This window comes from Columba livia, chromosome 1 (assembly GCF_036013475.1).
Source record: "Columba livia isolate bColLiv1 breed racing homer chromosome 1, bColLiv1.pat.W.v2, whole genome shotgun sequence".
Classification (NCBI taxonomy): Eukaryota; Metazoa; Chordata; class Aves; order Columbiformes; family Columbidae; genus Columba; species Columba livia.
Genome location: NC_088602.1, coordinates 107647210 through 107670824, shown reverse-complemented (window position 1 = coordinate 107670824; position 23615 = coordinate 107647210). Strand labels below are relative to the sequence as shown.

General features: G+C 41.1%; 1 protein-coding gene across 5 annotated transcripts in view; it reads right to left on the bottom strand.

Annotated features, from left to right (window-relative positions):
* The window catches only part of MAP7D2 (MAP7 domain containing 2), an 89927-nt gene extending 66659 nt beyond the window's left edge, over positions 1-23268 (bottom strand). For 3 of the 5 annotated variants that reach the window (XM_065071610.1, XM_065071617.1, XM_065071600.1), the window contains exon 1: positions 22843-23060. In XM_065071610.1, the coding sequence (XP_064927682.1) occupies positions 22843-22885 (43 nt within the window). In that variant the 5' untranslated portion in view covers positions 22886-23060. Of the gene's footprint in view, positions 1-21985; positions 22026-22842 lie in introns of those variants that run through there. The other 2 variants (XM_065071646.1, XM_065071568.1) reach the window with 2 other exon arrangements.
* Positions 23269-23615: the final 347 nt, after the last annotated feature.

Below are 23615 nucleotides of genomic sequence, written 5' to 3'. Positions count from 1 at the left end.
ACTGACAGAAAATTTAGAAGTTAACTTCTGTACATCACAGGGATATTTGAAGTAAAAGTGAGAGGTCTGTCTAATAGACACATAAGAATGAGATTTCACTAAGAAACTGCGACAAACACAGTTCAAAATTTTAAGAGAGAAAACAGATTTTCAGCACTGCACGATCTTGATTTAAGCTTGAAACTAATAGGGCCAAGCATGGAAATGACACACATGAATTGCTTTCCTTTGCAGAGACCAGTTCTGTAGAACCAGGACATACTATAACAGCACAGATGGGAGATAAAGATGTGGATGTTTTGAAGAAGATGAAAAAGACACAAATATAATACTGTGATTGCATTCCTGAAAGTGGTAATTTAGAGACAGGATAGAAAAAGCATATTAGGCAAATTTACATGAAGAAAACAGATGGGGGGGGGGCAAATCAAGAATAGAAAATGAAAATATTTGGTGGTGTTAAGTCTTCAATGCACTAGCTCCACTTACCTTGGAACTTGATAACAACCGGCCCATTTACAGTAAAAATCATATTTGAATCCTATCAGGAACACCATTTGCCTTATTTGCTTTATAAGGCAAACACAGTAAGCATAAATAGCCTCCTAGAGCAAAACCAGGTGCCAAGAACTCTGACTTGCCTTTAGGAGCAGAGTTTTGTTGAGCTCATACCACTACATGGCTACATACAAGGTTAACTGATAATCTAGAGAACAAATTACATGCTTCTCTCTTCAGAAGCATCAGACAACATATGTTTTAGAAACAGCATCACTGTAGATGTTTTGAGAGAGACTATTAAGAACATTGTCATCATCTTCAACATCAATTTCCTAGCTTCTGGAAAAAAATAAAGTTGTTAATATTGTCTTGATTAAACCACTCTAGGATTTTTAAGGACAACTTCAGAAGTCCTTTGAACATAAACCAATAAGAAAGAAATTATTTTGCTATGGAGGATTACATTTATATCTGATTAAAACAGAAAATACTGAATAAGGAAAAAGATAACAGTCTCTACATAATTAAATCTTCATTCTCAAAATTAATGCTAGTTTTAAGATAAAACTGAAAAATCTCTTCCAGTCTACACTATATTGTTATATATTTATGAAATTGGATGATTTATCTGTATTAGAAAAAAAGCACAAGAATACGAAGTAGACCTGTAGATTTTACAAAGACAGCAGGCTTAACAAAATTTTCCTTGCTGCTTATATTCTGCAGAAAGTTATGTTTTAAACAGATTTGAGACTTCACAGTGCAAATAATGGCTAAAGGCATTTATGAACGGGCAATCTTTTCACATATGCCAAATTTGAGATAGAGCTGAAGTTCTCAAAATTAGTTGAAATTATCATCAATAATTCTAACAAAACAAATAGAGTTTCCCTCTGAAAATAAATTGACCATAATATGTAGGAAATAATTCTATCACAAACTCTTAAATATTGACTTTTAAAAAAAGCTTTCACTCACGCACATTGCACAGAAAACCTCCACAGTGGAAACCAGCCTCTGAACGACCATTAATACCATTGGTTAGCAGGACAAGGGAAGTGATCCTTCCCCTGTACTCTGCATTGGTGAGGCCACACCTGGAGTATTGTGTTCAGTTCTGGGCCCCTCAGTTCAGGAAAGACATTGAAGTGCTGGAGCGGGTCCAGAGAAGAGCAACACGACTGGTGAAGGGACTTGAACATAAGACCTATGGGGAGAGGCTGAGGGAGCTGGGGTTGTTTAGTCTAGAGAAGAGGAGGCTTAGAGGTGACCTCATCACTCTCTATAACTACCTGAAGGGAAGTTATAGCCAGGTGGGGATTGGTCTCTTTTCCCAGGCAGTTAGCCATAGGACAAGGGGGCATGGGCTTAAACTCTACCAGGGGAAATTTAGGCTGGATATTAGAAAGAAATTCTTTACAGAGAGTGGTCAGGCATTGGAATGGCCTGCCCAGGGAGGTAGTGGACTCGCCGTCCCTGGAGGTTTTTAAACTGAGATTGGACATGGCACTTAGTGCCATGATCTAGTAAACGGACTAGAGTTGGACCAAGGGTTGGACTCGATGATCTCTGAGGTCTTTTCCAACCCAGTCGATTCTGTGATTCTGTGATTCAGAACAAAAGACTGTTCACATTTACAGGCAACAGCAAAACCTCTGTGAAGACACAGGGGTGAAGCATGTGCAGGGGGTCCTGGCCAATCCCACCCTGACAGGCACCTTAGGGACTTTCTGTAGGGAAGCTGTCATCCCCATGTCTGACACACCATACAGGTCCAACCTCCACAAACTGTCCCTCGTCCAAGACGGTCTTCCTCCATATACTAGATAATTCAAAACATCTCATTGTCTATACTTGCCTCCCACAGACATTACTCCCCACATACACTTGCACCAATAGATTTGCCATTTACTGCTCAGTCACTCAGTACTAATTTTTCTATAATAATAAACTTTAGTAACTGACTACTCCTTACATGACTATTCTTAATACCTTACCAACAGAAAACTGCATCTCGGTATTCACATATTTTTCCAGATCAATCATGAATCAACCAGACAGTAAAGAGCTTTCAAGATATTTAAGGTCTTTGGTGAAGGTTCCTACACACACCTTTCAGAAAACCCAGGCATACTGGATCACTCCATTCCACATATTTGCTGACCTCTTGGAAGAAATCCAACTGGTTTACAAGACACATTTCCTTACAAAAAGCACATAGGGTCTTCCCACTCTATAATATTTTGTCTATGAAGTTTTATGCTTGAAAACTTTGTTTTGTCACTTTACAGTTATCTAGATCTTTTAAGCCTTTGTACTGAGGCTAATTTCTTCTGGCATTCAAATCTAATTTAAGCAATAGATTAAACTATATTCCATTGAAAGAAAGACTTTCACAAGAAACACCCCTTAAGCTCCCCCACACAGAATACTGATGCAAATAATTAAGATTCAATGACACAGCCTTATGTTTCTTGACTGTTCCTTTCACACGTGAACTGTTTTGCAACCTGCCACAAAGTCTGGCAGGGTCTGTGTGATGGGGGGGTGTTCACTGTCCTTTTTATGCCTTTACCAGTTTGCTCCTCAATACTATCTGTCTTATAATGTTATTATTTAACTTTCCAGAGAATATGCCCTCTTCCATGTTCTCATCTGGAGATATATTTCCCCTTTTCTATTTCCAATATCTTATTTTACTCTGCTGTGTAACCATGTTTTAAGGGTGCAAAGAAAGTACTATTTTGATTGATTTTTCTTTTACTCACCCATAAAGGAAAAAGGTACGTTCTTTTCTATTGTAGAAAAAAAAAAAACTGCAAAAAGGCTCTAATTTTGGGCTCAGAGTTGCACTGTGCATCAGAAGCACGAAATAAAAGTGAGTCTCTGTCCCACAGTGATAGTAGTTGTAAGAGTAATGAGGCATTGAAAATGACACAAACCGGACACGGCAGGAAAACTGGTCAAAGACTAAATGCTATCTGTATTTGGCAAATGTTGCAGAAAAAGATGTTTCATTTATCCAAGCAGACATTTGGAGTGTCAGTAAGGCAAACTTTATAGCCCCCCATGAAAGCAGGAGGCAAAAGGGGTGCAATGAGATCTAAACCCCTATCTGCACTGCTGTGCTTACATGAGGCTTCCTGAAGCTGAAATCCCTGTTTTACAAGAGGCAAGAAAGGTTATTCCTGACAGAAGCCAAAACAGGGTCCGTACGGCTGGAGAATGCTTACAGGCATAGAGCTTCCTGCACAGCGCTGACAGGGTCTGGTTTTACAGACCTGATGTCAATTACAAAAAATAATTAGGTATCCAAAAGCCTTCACCAACTGCTCCTTCCTATCTGGGACTCTACCCAATGTCCCCCTTCTATTTGATTCTTTTCCAAAATGAGAAATCTGTTCTTTGCTAATTCAGTTATGGCTTCATCTCCGAAGCAGGCGACTCCACAGCCTGCTAAGTATGTGGCTCTCTAGTTATAAATGGAAAACAAACTTACATTCACTGATAAACACATAATGAGCAATGGAAACAGGTACCAAATATCCAAGAACACTAGGTAGAATATAGCAGGTTAAGTTTTGGTCTTCATTATATATACCTGTATCATCTACTAATCCAGCAACAAATTTGTCTTTTCTTCAAACTCTTCTCATGACTACCTGCGATTTAGCAATAAAAATACCCTACGTGGCTCAACAAGTTGTATATTAAAAATAAAGCTCAAATCAAAAGCCTGAAGCTTCGTGATTTTTAGATTTTTTTTCCCAAGCCTAGTCCCAAAAGTTCTGCTGAATGGCTACAAGAATCTATGTATACATGTTTACCTTACACAGACCTTTCTAAAACAAGGATGGGCAACCCTCATGCTAACAACCATTCCACATTTCCAATTGCCACACTGCCAGAAGCTAGAACACCACAAACACTATTTGCTTAAGTAGCACATGTTGTAACCACAGTGGTCAAAGGTTATAGTGACAGAGTATATATGGAGCAGTAATATTATTTATGATTAAAATGAGCTTCTATTTCAGAACCAAAGAAACAACTGCACACTGCATTTTTTTTCAGGACATATCAACACATCTGTTAAAAGCGTTCTGTGAAATTTGCCTGCCTTCTTAAATGAAGAAGTGATTTAAATGAAGTGATTGCCAACAATCAACTCACTGGTGCCAAACCAACAGCCACCTGGCCGTATGCTGCCCACCATATAAATCATACAGACCCTTGGCAGTTCTCCCTCTCCTAGATGTGGCATCTCACATCACACACCTTGGGAAGCCATCAGCATACTGAGGAAGATAGCAGCTCAAAGCAGACCGCTGCCACTGGAAGATTCTTGTTTACTACATCTTTGTGAGTTAGCAAAAGGTTTCCAAGAAAGCCCATGGCTGAGTGGAGGCTCCATGAATTGCCCTCCTATGGAGGGGAAAATGTCAAAGCAGACTGGCACTTAACCTTTGCAACATGCATGATAAACCTGTTTTGTAAACAGCACCTGGCAGCAGGTTCAACCCAGTGTATGGGAGGGGCCGGCACTGGCCCTCCTGCACCTCCCAAGCACTGAAAGCCTGACCAGGTAGGATTAAAGTGACAGCTCCAGCTGTCAGCATCTCATGAAGAGTGGATAGTAGCTCACAAATTGTCTTCTCCAGAGCATTCTTTTAGGACAGCTACAGCACCTCCAGTGAACCAGGGAGAGTGCGATTCATCCTAACTTCAGTTGTCCGAGGAAAGAGACACGCATTGCTGAACTAGCAGAGCTCAGCTTCCCTGACTCGCTTTCCATAGAGTGAGGGTTACTTCTAGGACCCATTACCTCCTCTTGAGAGAGGAATTTATATGTGCCTATTAATAGAATCACTTTGGTTGGAAGAGACCCTTAAGATCATCAAGTCCAACCATAACCTAACTCTGGCACTAAACCATGTCCCTAAAAGCCTCATCTACATGTCTTTTAAACACCTACAGGGATGGTGACTCCCTGTTCCAGTGCCTGACAACCCTTTCTGTGAAGGAATTTTTCCTAATATCCAATCTGAACCTCACCTGGCATAACTTGAGATAATTTCCTCTTGTGCTACCACTTGCTACTTGGGAGAAGAGACCAATCCCCTCCATGCTACAACCTCCTTTCAGGTAGTTGTAGAGAGTGATAAGGTCTCCCCTCAGCCTCCTTTTCTCCAGGCTCCTCTAATCTTCAACTCCACTTAAGGAGAGCCCAAGACAACCAGCGCAGACAGATGTCAGAATATTTCCTGCAGAGCACCTAACCGTGCACATGAATGCAATTTGCGGACTCTCCTGCCAGGGAGGCATTAGGGTGCATGCAAAGAACGGGACAATTTTCTACAGGTATTTTCAAAATATGACCTGTCTTAATTTGCCTTCTTGCTAACCACTGAAAAATGACCTTGCAGATGTAATATCAATGCAGGCAGTTTTCATTTAAACATTTGGGGGTAGGAAAAAAAAACCCCACAAGCAAAAAAACAAAACACCAACAACTCGAACTCTACATTTTTATTGATGACAAAGGAAGAACATTAGGCAGCAGAACATAGGTTCCTTCAGGGAAGGGACATTTAATTATGAACTTCCAGTTAAGGATCAAAGGCTTTTAAAAGAACACTGTAAAATCAGGGTTTCTAATAGATTAGACTATCTGAAGCTCATATTTTTTGGTTCCATTACATATAACTATATTCTCCGTTATCAGCCTTTGGGTTCCTGAACAAAGGCAGCATTCCTTCACTGTCAGAGGAACAGACCTTGAGGGAAAAAGGACAGAATAGTACAGCTTTGAGAAGAATGGAAAAAACACCAGCTACAGCATTTTAGCAAAGGAACTAAAATATTAGGCACTTAATTTCATAATTATCTCCTTAGACTGCTAAAGAGATGAAACATAGCCTGAAAACCTATTTTGTCAAAACTGAAACATTTAAGAAGCAGAATGCCTAAAATAGACAGAGAACTGAGCTCTTGATACAACACAGACAAATCCACACCTGGTAACTTTCTTCCCCTGTGACACCATTCATTAGCTGGTACCATTTCCCAGGAAAAAGTCTATTTTCAGCAGATGAACACAGTAATAGTACCAGCTTTCTAATATATACTTTCAGGTTCAGCATTTGCTGAAGCTGAATGCTCAGAGCAGCATGAAATAGATGGCCCTTGCGCTCCGTTAACCTCAGAGATAAAAAAGAAACCCGAGGAGCACTCAGAGTTTTCATAGTTTAATGAAAGCACAGCAAGAGCAATGCTTGCAAAAGGTCACAAGGAAACAACAGTAGTGCAGTAATGCTAACATAAAATGCTCGACCTTTATCTAATCTTAATCCCATTATCCTTTTTCCCCATCATGACAATAAATCCCACTGAACCAAAGGGATGCATGCTATTTTTTTCCTGTGACTAGGTGTAAAAGAATACTGTGGAAAGTATAAATAAATACAGAATACTTCTAAAGAATTTATTTATATATATGTGCACAAAAACTGCAAAGATCAAATCTGTTACCAGAAGACCAAAAGAAAAAAATCACAAATGGTAAGAGTAAAGAAATAACCTTACTGAACCACATTTTTCTTTCTGTTTATACGCAGTATTAAAGATTTTTAAGTCAACGCATCTAGTAGATGTTCCGGTATACAATTGCATGCATTGATTTTTTTCCAGGATCATCTAACCAGAGCAGGATGCCCCTTTTAAAAATTCTTTCATAAAAGCAGAGATCTGACTAAAGTTAAAAATCAATAAGCAAAACCCTTACGTTTCCAAATTTATAAATAAATATGTAACAGGACCATGAGAAAAATCAATGAGTTGTTCTCTAATATAATGATGTTTCTTAAAAGAATAAGAATATATATGGAGCCTGCTTATTCTTTAATTAACGTATGTCATTCTTTATTAATTATGGTTTTGCCTAATTTTAGCCAAGTGTCTGTAATGTAAAATCCCTATCTGTAAAAGAACTATCAGCAATTATACCTTTCGATGAGTAAGTCATTAGGAATGGCAGAAACAGCTGGAGAAAAACAGTAATTTCATAGGAAGATAACTCCCATATTCTGCACTATTCAGAATTAAGTATGTCCATGCCCAGGTGCTTCTAGGATTATTTTCTCTACATAAAAACCTGCACACTTTCTTCATACCAAACTAAACAGAAGGAGGCAAGATCTGTTAAAAACAAAACAACTTGTTAAAACTGTAGTTGCGAGTGGATTTTATGCCACGTCTTTTGTCACACATGGATACTAAAAACAGGGAACAGGAATGCCCTCTTCTCCCCATCTTCTCTGAGGCTTTCATTTTATGCTTGACATAAGTAAATTAAGCGGTATCACTCAAAAATAGCTTCCTCAAGATTCTTCCCATGCAAACTATAGCTATTCATAAAAAGAAATTCTATCCTCCTGACCACAGAGGAGATAAACTTCTGAGGTAAGACAAAATTGTATTAACCTTTCCAAATCTTAGTCAATACATTGTATCAGCCTTTTGAAAGCATTATAAAAACGTTAATACCAATATCAAAAGCTGTTTTTGCAAGAGTTGAGGAAAGAAGATAGGATAGATGCAGAATAGCACAGATGTGAGATTAAAATTTGAGAAACTCAGGTTACAGTTCCATGCTTCATCCACGGTATCACAGTATCTTTAAAAAGGTAAGTGCACACATACTGATGTTCTTAATCTTGTTGCAAGAAGCATGCTAGATAATGCACTACAAAATGTTAACAGATTCACTGCTTGTTTACTCCTGCATAACTTTTCAGAGCTTTGACACTAAAATGATAACCTTCATTCTTGCTTTTAAATCAACATCTCTAAAAACAAACCACCACACCTGCTTTCTAATGTCCTTCTAGGGAACCAAGTCATGGTCACTGACCAGCAAATGTATCTTCCTCGCAAAACTCAAACCTCACTGAATAAACTAAGTAGGAAGAACAAATGCCATGAGTTAGTGACTCTGATTCATAATGATTTTTTACAGTAGAGTACTCAAGCTGGGAGAAAAAATAAAAATCAATGCATCATAAGAAGGCTTAAGGAAAACAATAGCAATTGTTTATTGTTGGTAACATATACGTAACTACAGTTATGTCTTGGTAGCATCAGCTACACAAAAGGACACACTACATGTAAATAAGCATTGCATTTTTGTAGATCTCCTGCAACAAAACATCAGTATGAGCTTCCTACCATTTTCCCCTGACACTGTTCTTAGAGAACAAGCAGCAGCACAGAAAAATCACAGAATAATTTGCGAGAATTTGCCCATGTATATCTGAAGCAGAGATCGTTTGTCTGTTTTCAGAAGAACCTAAAACCTGCTACAGAAACATGAAGAGTGAATGGACTCCTTCCTTGCTACTGACATCAAAGCTGTCAATGCTGTGCATGTAACCTCAACAGTGGTTTGTGTTGGTCACCATTTAAGATTTCCAGTAGTGTTAACCCAGGCATAAAAAGAACACTAATACTTGGCGCTAAATATTTCAAATACAGAGGTTTTTGAAACGGAAAGTTTTCTGTGATTGCAACAAGCTAAAGTTAACCTCATGCTGCCTTGCTGCTGTTTACACTGTCTCCCCAACATAAGGCCCATCCCATCCACAAGACATGGATGCTCAGGATCCCAGCTTTGACCCTGCAGATCCATCACCTCCTTACCTTCCTGAAATCAAGCCCCAGATGTACCTTCGTGGTTAAAGTTTCTTCCCTTATCGTCTTCCCTAAGCAGTCAGGACCCTGAAGGAGGCAACCTCCTTCAGCTTTACATTCCTCCTAAAGCTTCTCAAAAAAATGGTGCAATTTCATACCCATAACTTCCAACTCTCCCTACAATAAAGCAAAATGTTTGCACTATCTCTGCCAACATATACTTCTCTGTAGTCTATCCCCTGCCTCCACGCACATGTATGAGGGCACAGCTTAAAATACTTTGGCAAACCTCTTCTCCACACATGCGTGTCTACTACTCTCACCCTGTCCGGCAAACAAAACTACTCTGCATCTTTCAGCTACTTATATTTTAAAAGAGAAGATACGAAAGTAGGAAGGGAAATCTCCACCTTTCTCAATAGCTTACTGTATACACTTAGATAAACTTTCCCTCTCCTACAGGCGTCTGTTTTGTACACGCAAAACCTCACTCCTGTCTGCAATTTGCTGTTCCACCAACCATTTTAAAAAGCACATGCCTTCATGCTAAAAGGTGTTAAAAGAGCTTATACTTCTCTATACTTAGCAGGCAATCTGCATAGGAGAAGAAAATACATACCATTTCCAACAGCAAAAGACTTTAAAGGATATTTTACACAACACTCAAAACAGGACCTTGATTTTTTTCCCCCTTTACTGATGTTGTGCTGCGAACTTTTTGTCAAGAGGAACAAAACAAGGCTAAATATCAAGAAGAGTTTTATAATTATTCGAAACCTCTTAAATCTGAAACTAAGCAATTTTACATGGCCTCGTATAGTCCCTGGCCTTCAAATGTGCTGAAAAAATTTGCCCTTGGGCATGTCAGGCTCTGAGCTACAGCTCCTGATGAGAAACAAAACTCAGCTATGTAAAAGTGTGGGTTTTTTGGGTAACTACTACATATCCCTACCTAGCTTAGCAACTTACATGCAGAAACACTGAAGGACAACACACAGGTGCTTGGAATAGATGTGATATTTGATGATGCTGTAGGTGGCAGCAAGATATCTTCTACTCTCTCCTAATCCTAAAATCCTCCATAAAAGTCTTGTAGAAAAACAGGAAAGCTGCTACTGCTTTAGTGATACAATACATTTGACACTGTTCAATACCCTTCTACTAAATAAATGGTAGAAGCCTTCACCAGCAGGGTCCCCATATGCAGAGCTCAGACAAAAAGAGCCACAGCAACACACTTGCTGGCTGCAGTTTAGCTCCAGATGTGCCCACCGTCTGATGCCATAAATCCCACCACATTCAGAACAAAAAATCCAACACTTGCCAACAGCGTTATGGCTGACATTTTTACTTCTTCTAGGAAGGCGGCAAGCTTGCATCTGACATTTTTCCTTGACAAAGAAAGCTCTCAAAGCAAGGAAAGTGGAGACCATATCATGTTTTTCATGAAGCTAACTAGCAGTGTCATCCATCTCTTCATGCACTACACAGTGCAATCAAGCAAAAAATCTAAGTAATAAATCAACTGCTGTACATAAAGCAAGAGCCTTGCCTACTTAAATGTACTTACTGAATTTAGAAATGTATAAATATTTAGCAATACTGCAAGAAAGTGCATTAAAAATAGGCTAGCTGCATTTACAACAAGAAATCTGAAAACTGCATACGATGCTACATGTCCGTGATTCTCTCTTGCTTTAGTTACTTTTAATTACCAGGAAAGTATGCATCCTGGATCAAAACATACTGACAAGAAAGATATGTCAAAGAGCCTTTTTTTTTTTTTTCCCCCACCAGTTTTACCTTCCTTAGCTAATTTGGAATTCCATCATTACAACTTAAACTGATTAACCTACTAATCAGGTTTGCTGCATTAGGGGAAATTAAACAAGAATTGCAGTAGTTTTGGACAAAAGCACAAAAAACTAAACCACATCAATGGCAATACTAGAACAGCAGCAGTTGCTTATTCCACACTTTGTTCTATATCCCGAGAGGTTTTTCTTAACTTCATCTAATGAATACTTCTTGGAATGTAATAGCAACACACTGCCTGCAAATCCAGGAACCATACTAGAATACTTTTTGAAGTAAATTAGACATCTGACCTTTTATCCTCTTCCTCGATTAGCGCTTATCTAGAATCTGTACCGAGCTGAACAGAACCACCCTGAGCAGCAGCTGCCATGCTGCTGTACACCTATAGCAAAATGAAGATCACAGCTCCTGTATCCCCTGCCCAATATAAAAGGCTGGGCTACACCATCCCAGGCCTCTGTAAGAGCAGGAACTTGCTGCTGCTGCCTGGGGAGCCTCAAGGCTCCTGCATCCCCTTCTCTTTTTCTTCTCTCCACTGCCATATGCCATGAACCATGACACAGTTGCTCCCTCTCCAGACTGATGGGCAAGAAGGCTTGCTTGTTTGGACTATAATTGGTTGGTCTAATAAAAAGAGGATATCTGTCCACAAACTTGGCCTCACTGGAAAGGTATGTTCATCAGATGTAGAGGAAAGAGCGTTTGCAGCTGAAGGCAGCTGACTATGGAGCTCCTTGCCAGGACTGATTAGACACAGACCAACTGCAGTCAGGTCAAAGTCCAGGACACACCTATACAAGAAAAGGCTTTTGTTTGATAGTGGCAACAAAAAGTAGTTCTGCTGAACACAGAATGTCGTATCACTACGCATCCAGGTTGAAAGTCAGCACTTGCACAGGAATCCTGCACTCTTCCAGAATTTTGTTTCACACACAGATAAAAATCAAAATATATCAAGTCAGGGCTTGAGAAACCTGCCTACCCACAGCAAGTGAAAAGAAGAGAGGGATGAGTAGGTTGAGTTGGCTTAAGTAATAAAGCCAGTAAATATTTTGAAAGGGAAGAGGAGGAGTCAGAGTCACAGCAGAAGTCCCATCTCTTCCTGTGTGTGTAGAGGAAAGCCTGGGAAAAGGACAAGCAGGTCTACATGCACATTAGAAGGATGGATGGCCTTCCTTTATGCCTGAACTGACAGCAACAAGAGGAATAGATTCATCTTGGGTAGCAGGCAATGGGACAAAGAAAATTACAGATATATTGTCACAAACAGGCAACTATACCCACCTTCTCTGCCTCACTGGGAAGGATTAATGCTACCAATAAAAATAATATCCACAGAAAATTCTGCATCCAAACTTCTTACATAAGAACACGAATGGTATTTGAAATAAAGTTCTCCCAAACAAGCAAGCAAACGTTTTGGTATTGTTTCTGTCCATAGGCAAAAAGACTAACCATAAGAGAAAAATACTTTTGTCTTTGCTTTTAGTACTTCTTTCCTGATGCACTGAATATTTTTGAAGTAAAAGGAGAAAGCCAGCTACCACCAGAAGATGAAGAGATTCTTGTGCCTGATGAAACACTTGAAGACTCATGGGCAGATCATTTCAGTATAATGTGCTTGGGTAAATCCAGAACCAGGAGTCAAATCATGCACCCTCTTATTTAAGCAGTGCTAGCTGATGCACACTGAAAGAGGTTTTCTCTCCACAAACCCAGCACCATCAGCCCTAACACGTTTGTGTAAACTACATCAAATTCAATTACCAAAGACCCCAAGCAGTATACTCAATGGTCGTTGCTCAAGATCTGCCTCTAAATATATTTATTTATTTATTTCATTGTTCCCTAAAAAACATACTCAGCACCTGCCAGCCAATGCTGAAACCACCATTTTACTGAATGACACTTAAGAAGAAGGAATTTCGTTTATTCTAGCAAGGCATGAAGCAATGGACTAGATTACATAGCTAGAAACAAAAATGGGGGTGATGAATGCATTCAAATCTAGTTGGAGTTAAAGGTAGCTTTTAGCTGCTGAACAGCTATTCCATATTCCTTTACTGGTTTTCTTTCTTGGGACTTCTCAGCTGTCAAATTTTATGAAGAACTGTACAATATAATCAGCTTGAAATGCTGCTTATCAGAATCAACTCCAGAAGTTTTTGGCCATTGGGACTGAAGGTCACAATACAAAAATTACATCTTCCAAACACTACCTTATTCCATAGGAGTTGTGACCAGAGTTTCTCAGGGTGTGTGCATCACCAGGAGTTATCTGGATTCATTTCAGTACAGAACAGCCACGAGAAAACCATCTGAGGACTTCTGCCCCTTTACTTCTCTGAGTCTATAACTTAAGGAAGCGTATCATACTGCAACACATGTTAACCAATAGCTGCTGTGAAGACTAGGAAAACATGTCCTCAGCCTGTTTGGTTTTTTTACCTTTGATTTTCAAAGAGTGCTTTGATATGGTGATTCTTTGTTTCTGAACAGTAACGCCTGAAGCAGAGGTTAAATAGCATGGAATGCATTTTCTTTTCCACCTTTTTCCTCTCACTGGTCTCCTTGTGTCCCTTGCAGCTGCCACAAGAAAAATTTAAGAACTGCTTTAGCCTTCAGGGCTCCCACGGCAGTGGGCTAGTGAAAGGTCAATTCCTGCCATCTGATGGGTCCAGCCTCCTCCTTGGCCTCATGCTTTTCTCTCCCTTTGCTCCCAAGGCTGGATGGAGCAGGGTGAGTTCTGCTGGAGCACAAGAATGAATCACTGCATTGAGTGCAATTATGAAGCTGGAGCGAGGAACAGGCTAAAGCATGGGAATACATATATATATTTGATGGAAGATCTATCCAGTTCGTCTGGATGCATCTCTAACTTTTGGAACTGTAACTTGTGGAAGCATACTATTTGCTTGCTGTGATCTTACACCCTGCCTTCAATGCCTTCTTCTGAGCACCAGGGAAGACAGAGCAGCAAAGGTGATCCTTATGACCTTGTTGGCAGGGGTGAGCAGATGAGAATGAAGGAAGTAAACACCATTAGAGAGAAAAATAAAAAGACATCTTATAAAAATGCAAGAGTTAACTTAATAGGATGCCAGTTTATCAATAGGTGTACCATTATCAGCAAGTAGGTAAGAGATGATATGTGTATTGCAGGGGTTTTACATCAACAGAAAATTCAGCGGTCTTCCAAGAATGTTACTGTGCTATTTTAAATACCGTTTGAGTTGCTACATGGCCTGTGAGCTTGTCACTATGCTTTAGGGACCACTCATCACAAGGAACCTTGGCTGCACGAAGACTTCCTTTACAGTCTTCAGTTTGTCTCCAGCATTACAAACAGACCAGCCAATGACAAAAATCAGATTTGAAAGTGGATACGCTCATACTGTGTAACATGACTTTCAGTTCCATTCACGCATCATTTGGGTGACCTCATCACAGATTAAAAATATTAAGATTCAAAAATAGGCTACCTATTATTTTTAAGGCACCCTTTGGCAGTATAAGACTTAAATGAAGATTGTATACAGATAGTGACAATGGTACAAGAACAGAGATTACAAAACTGGGCGGGGGGAGGGGTGGTAAACAACCACCTGAAACAGGGAAAACATACTGCAGGGGAGGAATATGCAAAATTATCCTTAGATTATAAAAAGTATTATGAAAGACAAACTCTTCCCATTATCTGTGTCTCAAATAATCTGTGCAGTTACTTCTGTTTCAGATTTTCTTTCAGTTCTGTAACTTGATAATGCACAAAACTCCAACCTGCCTGCAGGATACTTTCTCAAAACAATCTCTCCCCTATGCACCACTCTAACTTTTTACTCAGTGCCATAACCTGGCCTCAAGGAGCCATGAAACACATCGGGGACCACAACCCTGCAATCCAGCATCCTCATCCAGAACCTCATCAAAAACCCGTTTATGCCAAAGAAAGGTCACCCACTTATTTCATTGCACCATTAAACCACTTCCCATGACTGCTGAAAATTGCCATGTTTACTTATAACCACAGCACTTAGCACTACTAAACCCAGGAAACATAATGCAAATACTTACATCTATTCATAGACCATTAAGTGTACAGGGAAAAGATGCCCTGTGGCTGAAGCACAGTACTAAAAATCAAGAAACTTAGGATAAAATTCAAGTCCTAGTCCCTCTTCCTTTAGGACAAGAAAATGAGAACCAGCCCATCCATCATGTATTTTGGAAGCCATAATAGCCTTACTTTTTATCAGCATTTTAAGAGCCCCAGCAACATGTTTCCAGCCCTCTCCCTGAGGTCTCTTCCCCCTGACACAGTGTGGGTCTGTTACAAACACACACACACACAGATGAGGGAATGAAGATGACTGGGGAGAGCGAGTAACCAGCGACAGGAGAAGGAAAGCTCTTCCCAAAACGAACCCAATGCCAGTGGCAAGAGTTTATTTTCAGCAGGCAACAAGCACAGTCCATCAGGCTACCCTATCGCCAGCATCTCCTCCTGCCTCTTTGTGGTCAGTCTGTCTGTGCAGCTGAAACAGATTGTTAGTTGATACCATCCTCCTGAAGGAAGGGAAATTAGAAACCTGTACTTAAAGCACATAAAATCACAATAAAAATGTGTGGATAAACACTGCATCTTGCCTTATTTTCCCTTCTAAGACAAAAGGAGAGGCCTTTCTTACACAACTTGCCACATGGCCAGCTTAGCAGCATGAGAAAATATTTTTGTTTCATATGACTGGAGTTTTTTCAAAATGAAGTTTATTTTACTTACAGTATCATTACATATTTTAAGTTTATTCTAAGTAAACAATCGAGGCTAGTTTGTTCAGACTGTAGTGTTTTTCAAACAGTCACTGATTTACTGCTTAGGTGAAAAAGCAGTGATGCTCTCTCTCCCTGGCTGGAGTAGGAGAGGACCCTGTCAGCACTCCTGCTGCAGTGAGCAAACCCAGGCATGCCCCACCGCCTTGGGAAAATTTCTACCTTTCTTTTTTTGATGAAAGCCACATTAAGAATTTCAGTATTCCATCACACCTACAACCAAAATTAATTGCAAACTAGAAGTATTTGCATGAATGTTTTGCTGAAATAAAGAAGAGCTCTGCTAGCTTCTGCTTGGCACGAGACACGTAATTTGATAATTCCTACAGATGGAAGCAAGCAAAGCATACCTCCGGATCTTTACCCAATTGAAATAAAACCACAATGCGTCCTACAGCATCTGGCACTAATACAGACAAAAATATCAGATATGCTAGCAGTACTACTGTTTTCTTGTAGACTTTTTGAGATGCTTTTACAGTGGCATCCACAAGCTGATATATGGTGTCATCTATTTTTATTCAACACATCCTCTTTCATTCTATCAAAACCTCACATAGAAGTGATAAATTCGAGAGCTTCATTTTATTAAAATCACTACCAAAAAAAAAAAATCTAAGAGAAGTAGATTTAGGAAACTTCGTACACTCTCTTTCAAAATGGTTTTTTTTTAATGTTGGATCCATTGAACGGTGTTAAGGTTACAGGACAAAAAATCCATTTATCTTTTTGGGCAACTAGATGTATTAATGTGCGTGTGGGAACAACAGGCATCCCACTCTGGCATAAAGGACCAACTCAAAGTAGACCCCAGCCTACAACATCCATTATATCAAACCAAGTTAATACATATTAAGTGGACTAGACCTCTTGGAAGGCAAATGCAAGCACACAGGAATGACTTTACAAAACGACAGACATAATGATCAGTGAAGGGGATGACTTCAAAAGCTTCGAAGTACAGAAAAAGGAGAGTTACCAGATTTTTCACACACCAGGAAAATGGCTTGCACATTCAAGACTGCGCCAAACACGTATTTACTCTTGTAATGGAAAAAGAAAGTTCAAAAAAAAGCTAAATATTATGTAATGCACAGGAAACAACCTCTTCTGTTAAATCACTACAAGAAATTCAGCCCAACACTATGTTTTTCGAATTATCCAAATCAATAAAAGCACATATGCATAACACTGGAACAGAAAAAGTTGTACTTTCCATATTCTAAAGGAATTCATTTAACAAAAGTGAAACATTAATAAGAGAAGTTTGCTACTGGCACCTCTATTTATGCCAAGAAAAACAACATGAAACCACAGTGAAAGAACAAACTTTGGCACACTGATAAACAACCAGTTTAAAGCAAAATTACTTTTAAGCAAACAGCTACCACAAGGCAACTGTGCAAACCCCATCCAACATCAGGAATACTTCTAGCGATCACTGCTTTGGGCATTCTCACTGAAAAGCTGCTAAAAAAGCAAAGAGGGGTCTACCTGCTGCATAACTGATGTTAACGCAAAGATCATGGAAATGCTTTATCAATCTCAGCAGAGCAGACATTTGTCTGCAGCACCTTAGTACCACAAGAACAATCAGGTTCCTCTTGATCAAAGGAAAACAGATGCAAACACATGAAAGCAGCAGCAAAAACCTCCAGATATTCAAGTTGAAGAGAGAAAGTGATGCCCTAGAATTTAGGGCAAAACATTTCCACATGGTTTGATCTGGCATTCAGTAAGCAAAAATGATATATGCAAGTAATACAATAAATTAAAACAAGGACATACTTCACAAGACTTCATATCGCAGAGGAGATAGATATTAAATAGGTAAAGTGTAACTCCTGTGGATAATTCATTTAAGAGTTACAGGAAGAAAACGAAGTTAAATATATTAACTCATTACATCTACAGAAAGCCTGATATGTAGATACATTATGTATGCACATACACAGAACACAGAAAACAGTTCAAAAGTAGAAGTAATTCTATAATATATGAAACATTTTTATTACTATTTATTATAACTGGAACAAGAAGTACTTTACCAAGATCCTTACAAAATTCACACATGCAGAGTGTTAGGTGCTAAAGTTTTAGGATCTTGACAGTTTCATTATACAAATGAAGAGAAAAAAAATGTATTATTTGGATGACAAAGTCTGGTAGATGTGTTATAGATTTTACATAATTTAACAATAATCTTGAGTCTATTTTTTTTCCACTTAAATAGTTAGACACATTTCCACTATCCCACTTACCTCTTATCTTTACACCCCCACACATCATCATCATTCATCGTTGTGGAGATAAAACACAGTGAAAGATATTTCTAAATATCCTATTTAAAGTCAGTCCAGGGTAGCACTACACTGTAAAATACCTGCGTGATTAGCTAAAATTTCAAGTCACTTTTTTCATCAAGTTGACAGGCAGACAACAGAATAACCTGAGTAGCACTAATTCACTCCGTGAGCTTGGGAAAACTAACACATACACTAATTCCAACCACAAAAAATACACAGGTGATGTGTTCAACCATGATGGAAATACCAAACACAAATCAACTACAACAAAATAACTCAGAAACTATCTAAATGTCATAAAACATGCAGGTTAAAAAAACAAAACAAAACAAAACGTATCTGTTGCAGTACTGACAAGAACTTTGCTTTTAATCACTGCAATAACCTTGGCTGAGTTACAGCATTACTACTCCTTCCGTTATTTAAGCACATTATTCCCTCTCAGCCAGTAGGAAAGAGTCACAGGAAAGTTAAATCTGGGTGTGTAACACAAGTGTATTTGACATACTTACTGACCTGAGTCACTGTACACTGAGAGCTGAGTATAACCTGTCACACACACACATCACTGGAAAGGTAACTATATTGAACACGACCTAGAAGATACACAGACCTCACAAACCCCAAAGTTACAAGACTGAGAACAACTGTGAGAAGCATTTAAAGGGGTCAGATGGCAACAGGGACAAGTCAAATTGGCTGTTACTCAAGGTAGCATGCATTCCCATCATTTGCTTTAGTTTCCTGATCAGCTGTATTTCCCACCTCGTATGATCCAGTTTTTTTAATAAAAATTCCATACAAATACTTTAAAAACAAACAACCCACACACACACCCCAAAACAAACACAACACACAAGTGGATGCATAATTTAAACTGAGAATAACTGTTTGAGCCAGTTGTAAACGAAGGGCTGAGAACTCAATGCCCTGTCAGAGCTGTTGCAAAAAAACAGATTCCATGAAGAGTGGTCGAGATGCCTAGAACAGAGAAAAGCCAAACAAGCTACTCTGCAATACTGATCCTCAGACCTTCTGGCAGAGGTGAAACATGCAAGAAAGAAACAAGATTTTTGTTCCTTTGTTTTAAATCACCTGAAGGGTCCAGAATTAAAAGCCTCACTTAACACTTCTGTAGCTTTAAAATGCATTTCTGAGTGATAGATATGAATAGGATTTTAAAAGCACTTCCCCTGTCAGTTTTGCTCTGCGCACATTAAAAGACCAATAACTAAGAAAGTTATTATTGTATTTTATTTATTCATGAGACAAAAAAAAGCTTTACTACATAAATCTTCATACAATATCAACAAGCAGGATATATAGTTCCATTACATTAAATATATATATGCTCCTTCAATTAGCATGTCTAGAAAGAATTAGCTAATATTAAAAAAGCATCCCTGGTGCCTTTTCACTGCTACAGATACACCAGCCACCAAAGCAAATAAAGGTGACGGCTATACAGTGTCTTATGAATACTCAAGTCTTTTGAGGTTTCACCTTCCTAACGTGCATTTCAAGCAATATACCTTTTTTACTTCTACAATCTTGAAATTCAAAGGTAAGATATTTTTCTTCACTGCAATTAATGAAACTTAGTTGGAAAGGGATTTGACTTTTTTTTTTTTTTTTTTGGAAGGACAGAGGCAAGTCTGTCAGAAGTTACAATATTTTAAATAATAAAACAATAACCTTGAGAGTATGTAGTGTATTAAACTGCTCTGAATGAAACCAAATATTTGCAAATAGTAACATCGCATGAAAAGCAGCACATGAATTACCCTGGGGATGAACAAACTTGAATGTCCATATGTGAGAAAATAACACAGTACCAAAAAAAAGTATGCAGTTTGGAAGAGCACTGCTATCAAGAAGAAAAACCCACACAATGTTTTTAAAGAAATAAACACATTAATTTCTTTCACACAAATTGCTTTTGTGATATACAGTCTAAGTTTCCACAATGCGTAATTTTTCCTTAAATCCTTTTAGGGCTGACTAACTTTTCCGTAAGAAGAAGAAATACATTTTGCTCTGAAAACTTTGGTGTTCAGTATTTCAGTCTCTCAGAAGATACATTAAGCAAGTTTCACCAGGCAGCAAAAGGGAAGATGAGAGATTCAATACTGAGCAACTTGTCCTTCAAATGCTACTTAGTCATTATCATTACTACAGATGGCAGCAGCAATAACGCCTACATTTTGATCACCTGAAAGAAAAGACTCCTGCAATGTCTTCTCAGGCTGTAACATCTCTAATGTTTACCACATGCCTTTGATTTTGGGCAACGAGAAAAAAACCTGAGCTTTGCAAATATTATTTGCTTGTGCTACAGAATTTTGCTCCTTTTTGCAGAATGATAAACCACTAAACAATATTATCTTTCCTAGCAGTCAAAAGATGCAATTATCTTCCCCTACTGCAGGTTTGTTTGTTACAACTCGATCTGTGCAGAGGGTCTGAAGCAATGGACAGGCTAAATCTGGCGTCTCACTGCCATCTAGCAATATCCTCAGTATTGGAGGACCCTAGAGACCAAAACTCAGATGCTGCCAGAGAACTACAAAGTTTAGGAAGGGAGACAGTGGCTGAAGCCACTACCTATTGCTGAGGCAGCACCTCTCTTCTGGTGGTAACACACTGGGAAGGAGCATTTTACTTTGGGACAGGGAGGTAAGATTCTTCCTATGGCTGTGAACAAGACAAGGACTCCAGGACCAAGATGTACATACAAACACGTGAATCAAGAGAGCATCAGTTCCACATTTGTGTGGATGACCTGCATTTGTAGCTGTTGTGCTTGCTACAAAATTGGTAAGTTTGATCCCAGACAGAAAACAAAGTCTCATTCTCTGCTGCAACAGATCCAAATCCCATCCACACTCCTGTCTTTAAAACATACCACAAACATACTAACAATCTTTTACACCACATTGTATATTATCTTCTAGCGGCCAATTCAAACAAAGTAACAGATTTAGCCAACACCACTCTATGCTTCTGTGCTTGGGCATTAGTGTTCAAATGCTGATATTGACCAGAAGTGATTACATCTGTCCACGCTTGTCCATGCCCTACAACACCTGACCCGTTTGATATATCTTCAATTAACACAACATGGTGGCTTTTCTATGGATTCCCAGTAGTATACAGGGTGAAAAAGAGACGATGCCCTGGTCTACCTATTGATTGAAGCATTTTTGCAATATTTGCCTCAGAAGTCAGAAAGCGTAAAGTAGAAAAACACAAGATGAAAACAGTCCAAGAAGAGTGCAAGTAAATACTGGGAAGATTTCCTTGTGCTTTAGAGAGGAAGAAAAAAAAATATAAATTCTGAGCATTAATTGTTTTACTCCCTTCTCTTCCATGTGAAACATGAAAAAATGGAGACCCAAGCCCTAGAAGTGCTTGACTGCTCAACCCTAAGAGCTTACCACGGGAGCCGTGACTGCTGAGCACAGGAGGAAGGTGAGGAACAGCAAACACGGGTGTTCCCAGCTCCTTCCTTGGCTCCCCACACAATATTACCTCAGAGAATTCAAAGACTTGGATTCATCTTCCCACTCCATAAATTTGGGATAATGCTTCCTTATCTCCCAAAACAATTGTAAAGTTACTTTTAGAAACTACAGTGGCTTAGGATAAGAGGCAAATTAATTCCCTTGTTACGCCCCGGGTTTAGATAGTTTGCCATCCACAAAGCAAAAGCCGCATATCAGATAATTAAGGTAAAAGTATAATGAGCAGCTGCCTAACTCCTTAATCACCACTCATCCCATACGTGAAACCAAGGAGAGGTCATGTGAAGAAACAGCAGCCAGACCCACCCTAACACCTACATGTGAGGCCGAGAGCTAAGGTCATGACCACCAGCCTTGGCCTTAACATCTCCAGGTGCTGAGGGACTTGATCCCATGCCACATGCAACTCCACGCACTGCAGCGGTCACTCACCCTCTTCGCCCCTGGAAATTAAAAGTTATGTTCGCCAAGCAACCAGGAGGGACCTTAATAGGAGCCATGGTTATACAAGGGCTCAGAGTGAGGCGTTCACCCTCGATACCAGCTCAACCAGTTTGCTGACCGTGTTGGCCAACCGGCACAGGCAGGCCCGGGCACCGCTGAAAATGAGGTTTATTAATCGCTCCCTCCTCGCTCTCCACTTCTGGGCAAAACCGAGCTGCCGCCCTCGCCGGCAGCACCGCCGGCAGCCGGGGAAACCGCGGCGGCACACGCGGCTGCCGGGCCAGCCCGACCCGCCGCACAAAAGCCACCTCATGGCAAACACCTCCCGCACCACAAAGGCGGCACCGGGGGAAGGGGCGCGCCAGGGGCCTCGGGCGAGACCCGCTCTTCATCCCCCCGGGAGCCACCAGCCCCCGGCTGCCCCCGGAGCCGGCACCTCCCGCCGGGGATAACCCGCCTCACCCCTCCGCGGGGTCCGGGCTGCCCCCCATCTGCGCCCCACGGCGGGCCCGGCCCGAGATGGCGGCCAGACCCTCCTCCCTCAGCGCCGCGCCGGCCAACACCTGCCGGGCAGGCAGGGGAGCGACCCTTGCCTGCCGCCCCTTGCGGCTCCCGCCGCACCGGTCCGGGCGGGAAAGGACGGGACGGCGCCGGGAGCAGCTGAGGGAGGCGAGCGGGCGGGCGACCGGCCGTCCTCTAACACCTTGCGGGGCCGCAGACTCATCCCCTACCTGTCGCCCGCGGGTAGCTGCGCGCAGCCCCCGGCTCCGCCATCTTCCTCGGCCGGTGGCCACCGCCGCGTCCTGCTGCCGCTACCGGGGCTTCGCTCCGCGGCGCCCAGCAGCCGCCGCACAGGCGCACTGCCTGCCCCGCGGCACCTGACACGGCGCGGCGGGCGGGGAGGAGCGGGAACGGGGCCGGGCACGGCGGCCGACGGCAGCGGGGTGCCGCCTGCGCGGGGCGGGGGCGGCTCCCGTGCCGCCAGGTGCTGCCGCTGCCCCGCTCCGCGGAGGGCCGGGAGGAGGGGGATCCTGCTGGTAGTCGCTTGGTAGAGCCTCGTCCCACCCGGCCCCCCGCTGAACCCCCGCTGCCCGGCAGCAGCGGCGCCGGGGAACGCGGCACTCGACCGGCGGGCCGGGCCTGGCGGCAGGGGAGGCCGGACCCACCGCACTCCCTTTGTCACCGTGCGCCGTGGGTCAGCGCTCCCTTAGGGGAGGCATCGGTGAGCGGGCACGTTTAATCGGCTTGTGCTGGAGAGCCAAACAACGTGCCCTCCGGCTTTCTGGAGCTGTCTGCCTGCTTTTCCCAGTTTTTTTCCACCCAGGAGGTTGCATGCACCATTTTCAAACACGTGCTACCTCGTTGCATCGATGGCGCTGAGAAGGGCACAAGCGTGTCCCCCTTGTCCAGCTGCTGCGGGTGGCCCTTCAGCCTGGGCTGGCCCTGTGGCCCTGTTTCATACTCAGTTTTACAAGAGGAGAAATAAAGAAACTTCCCATCTTCT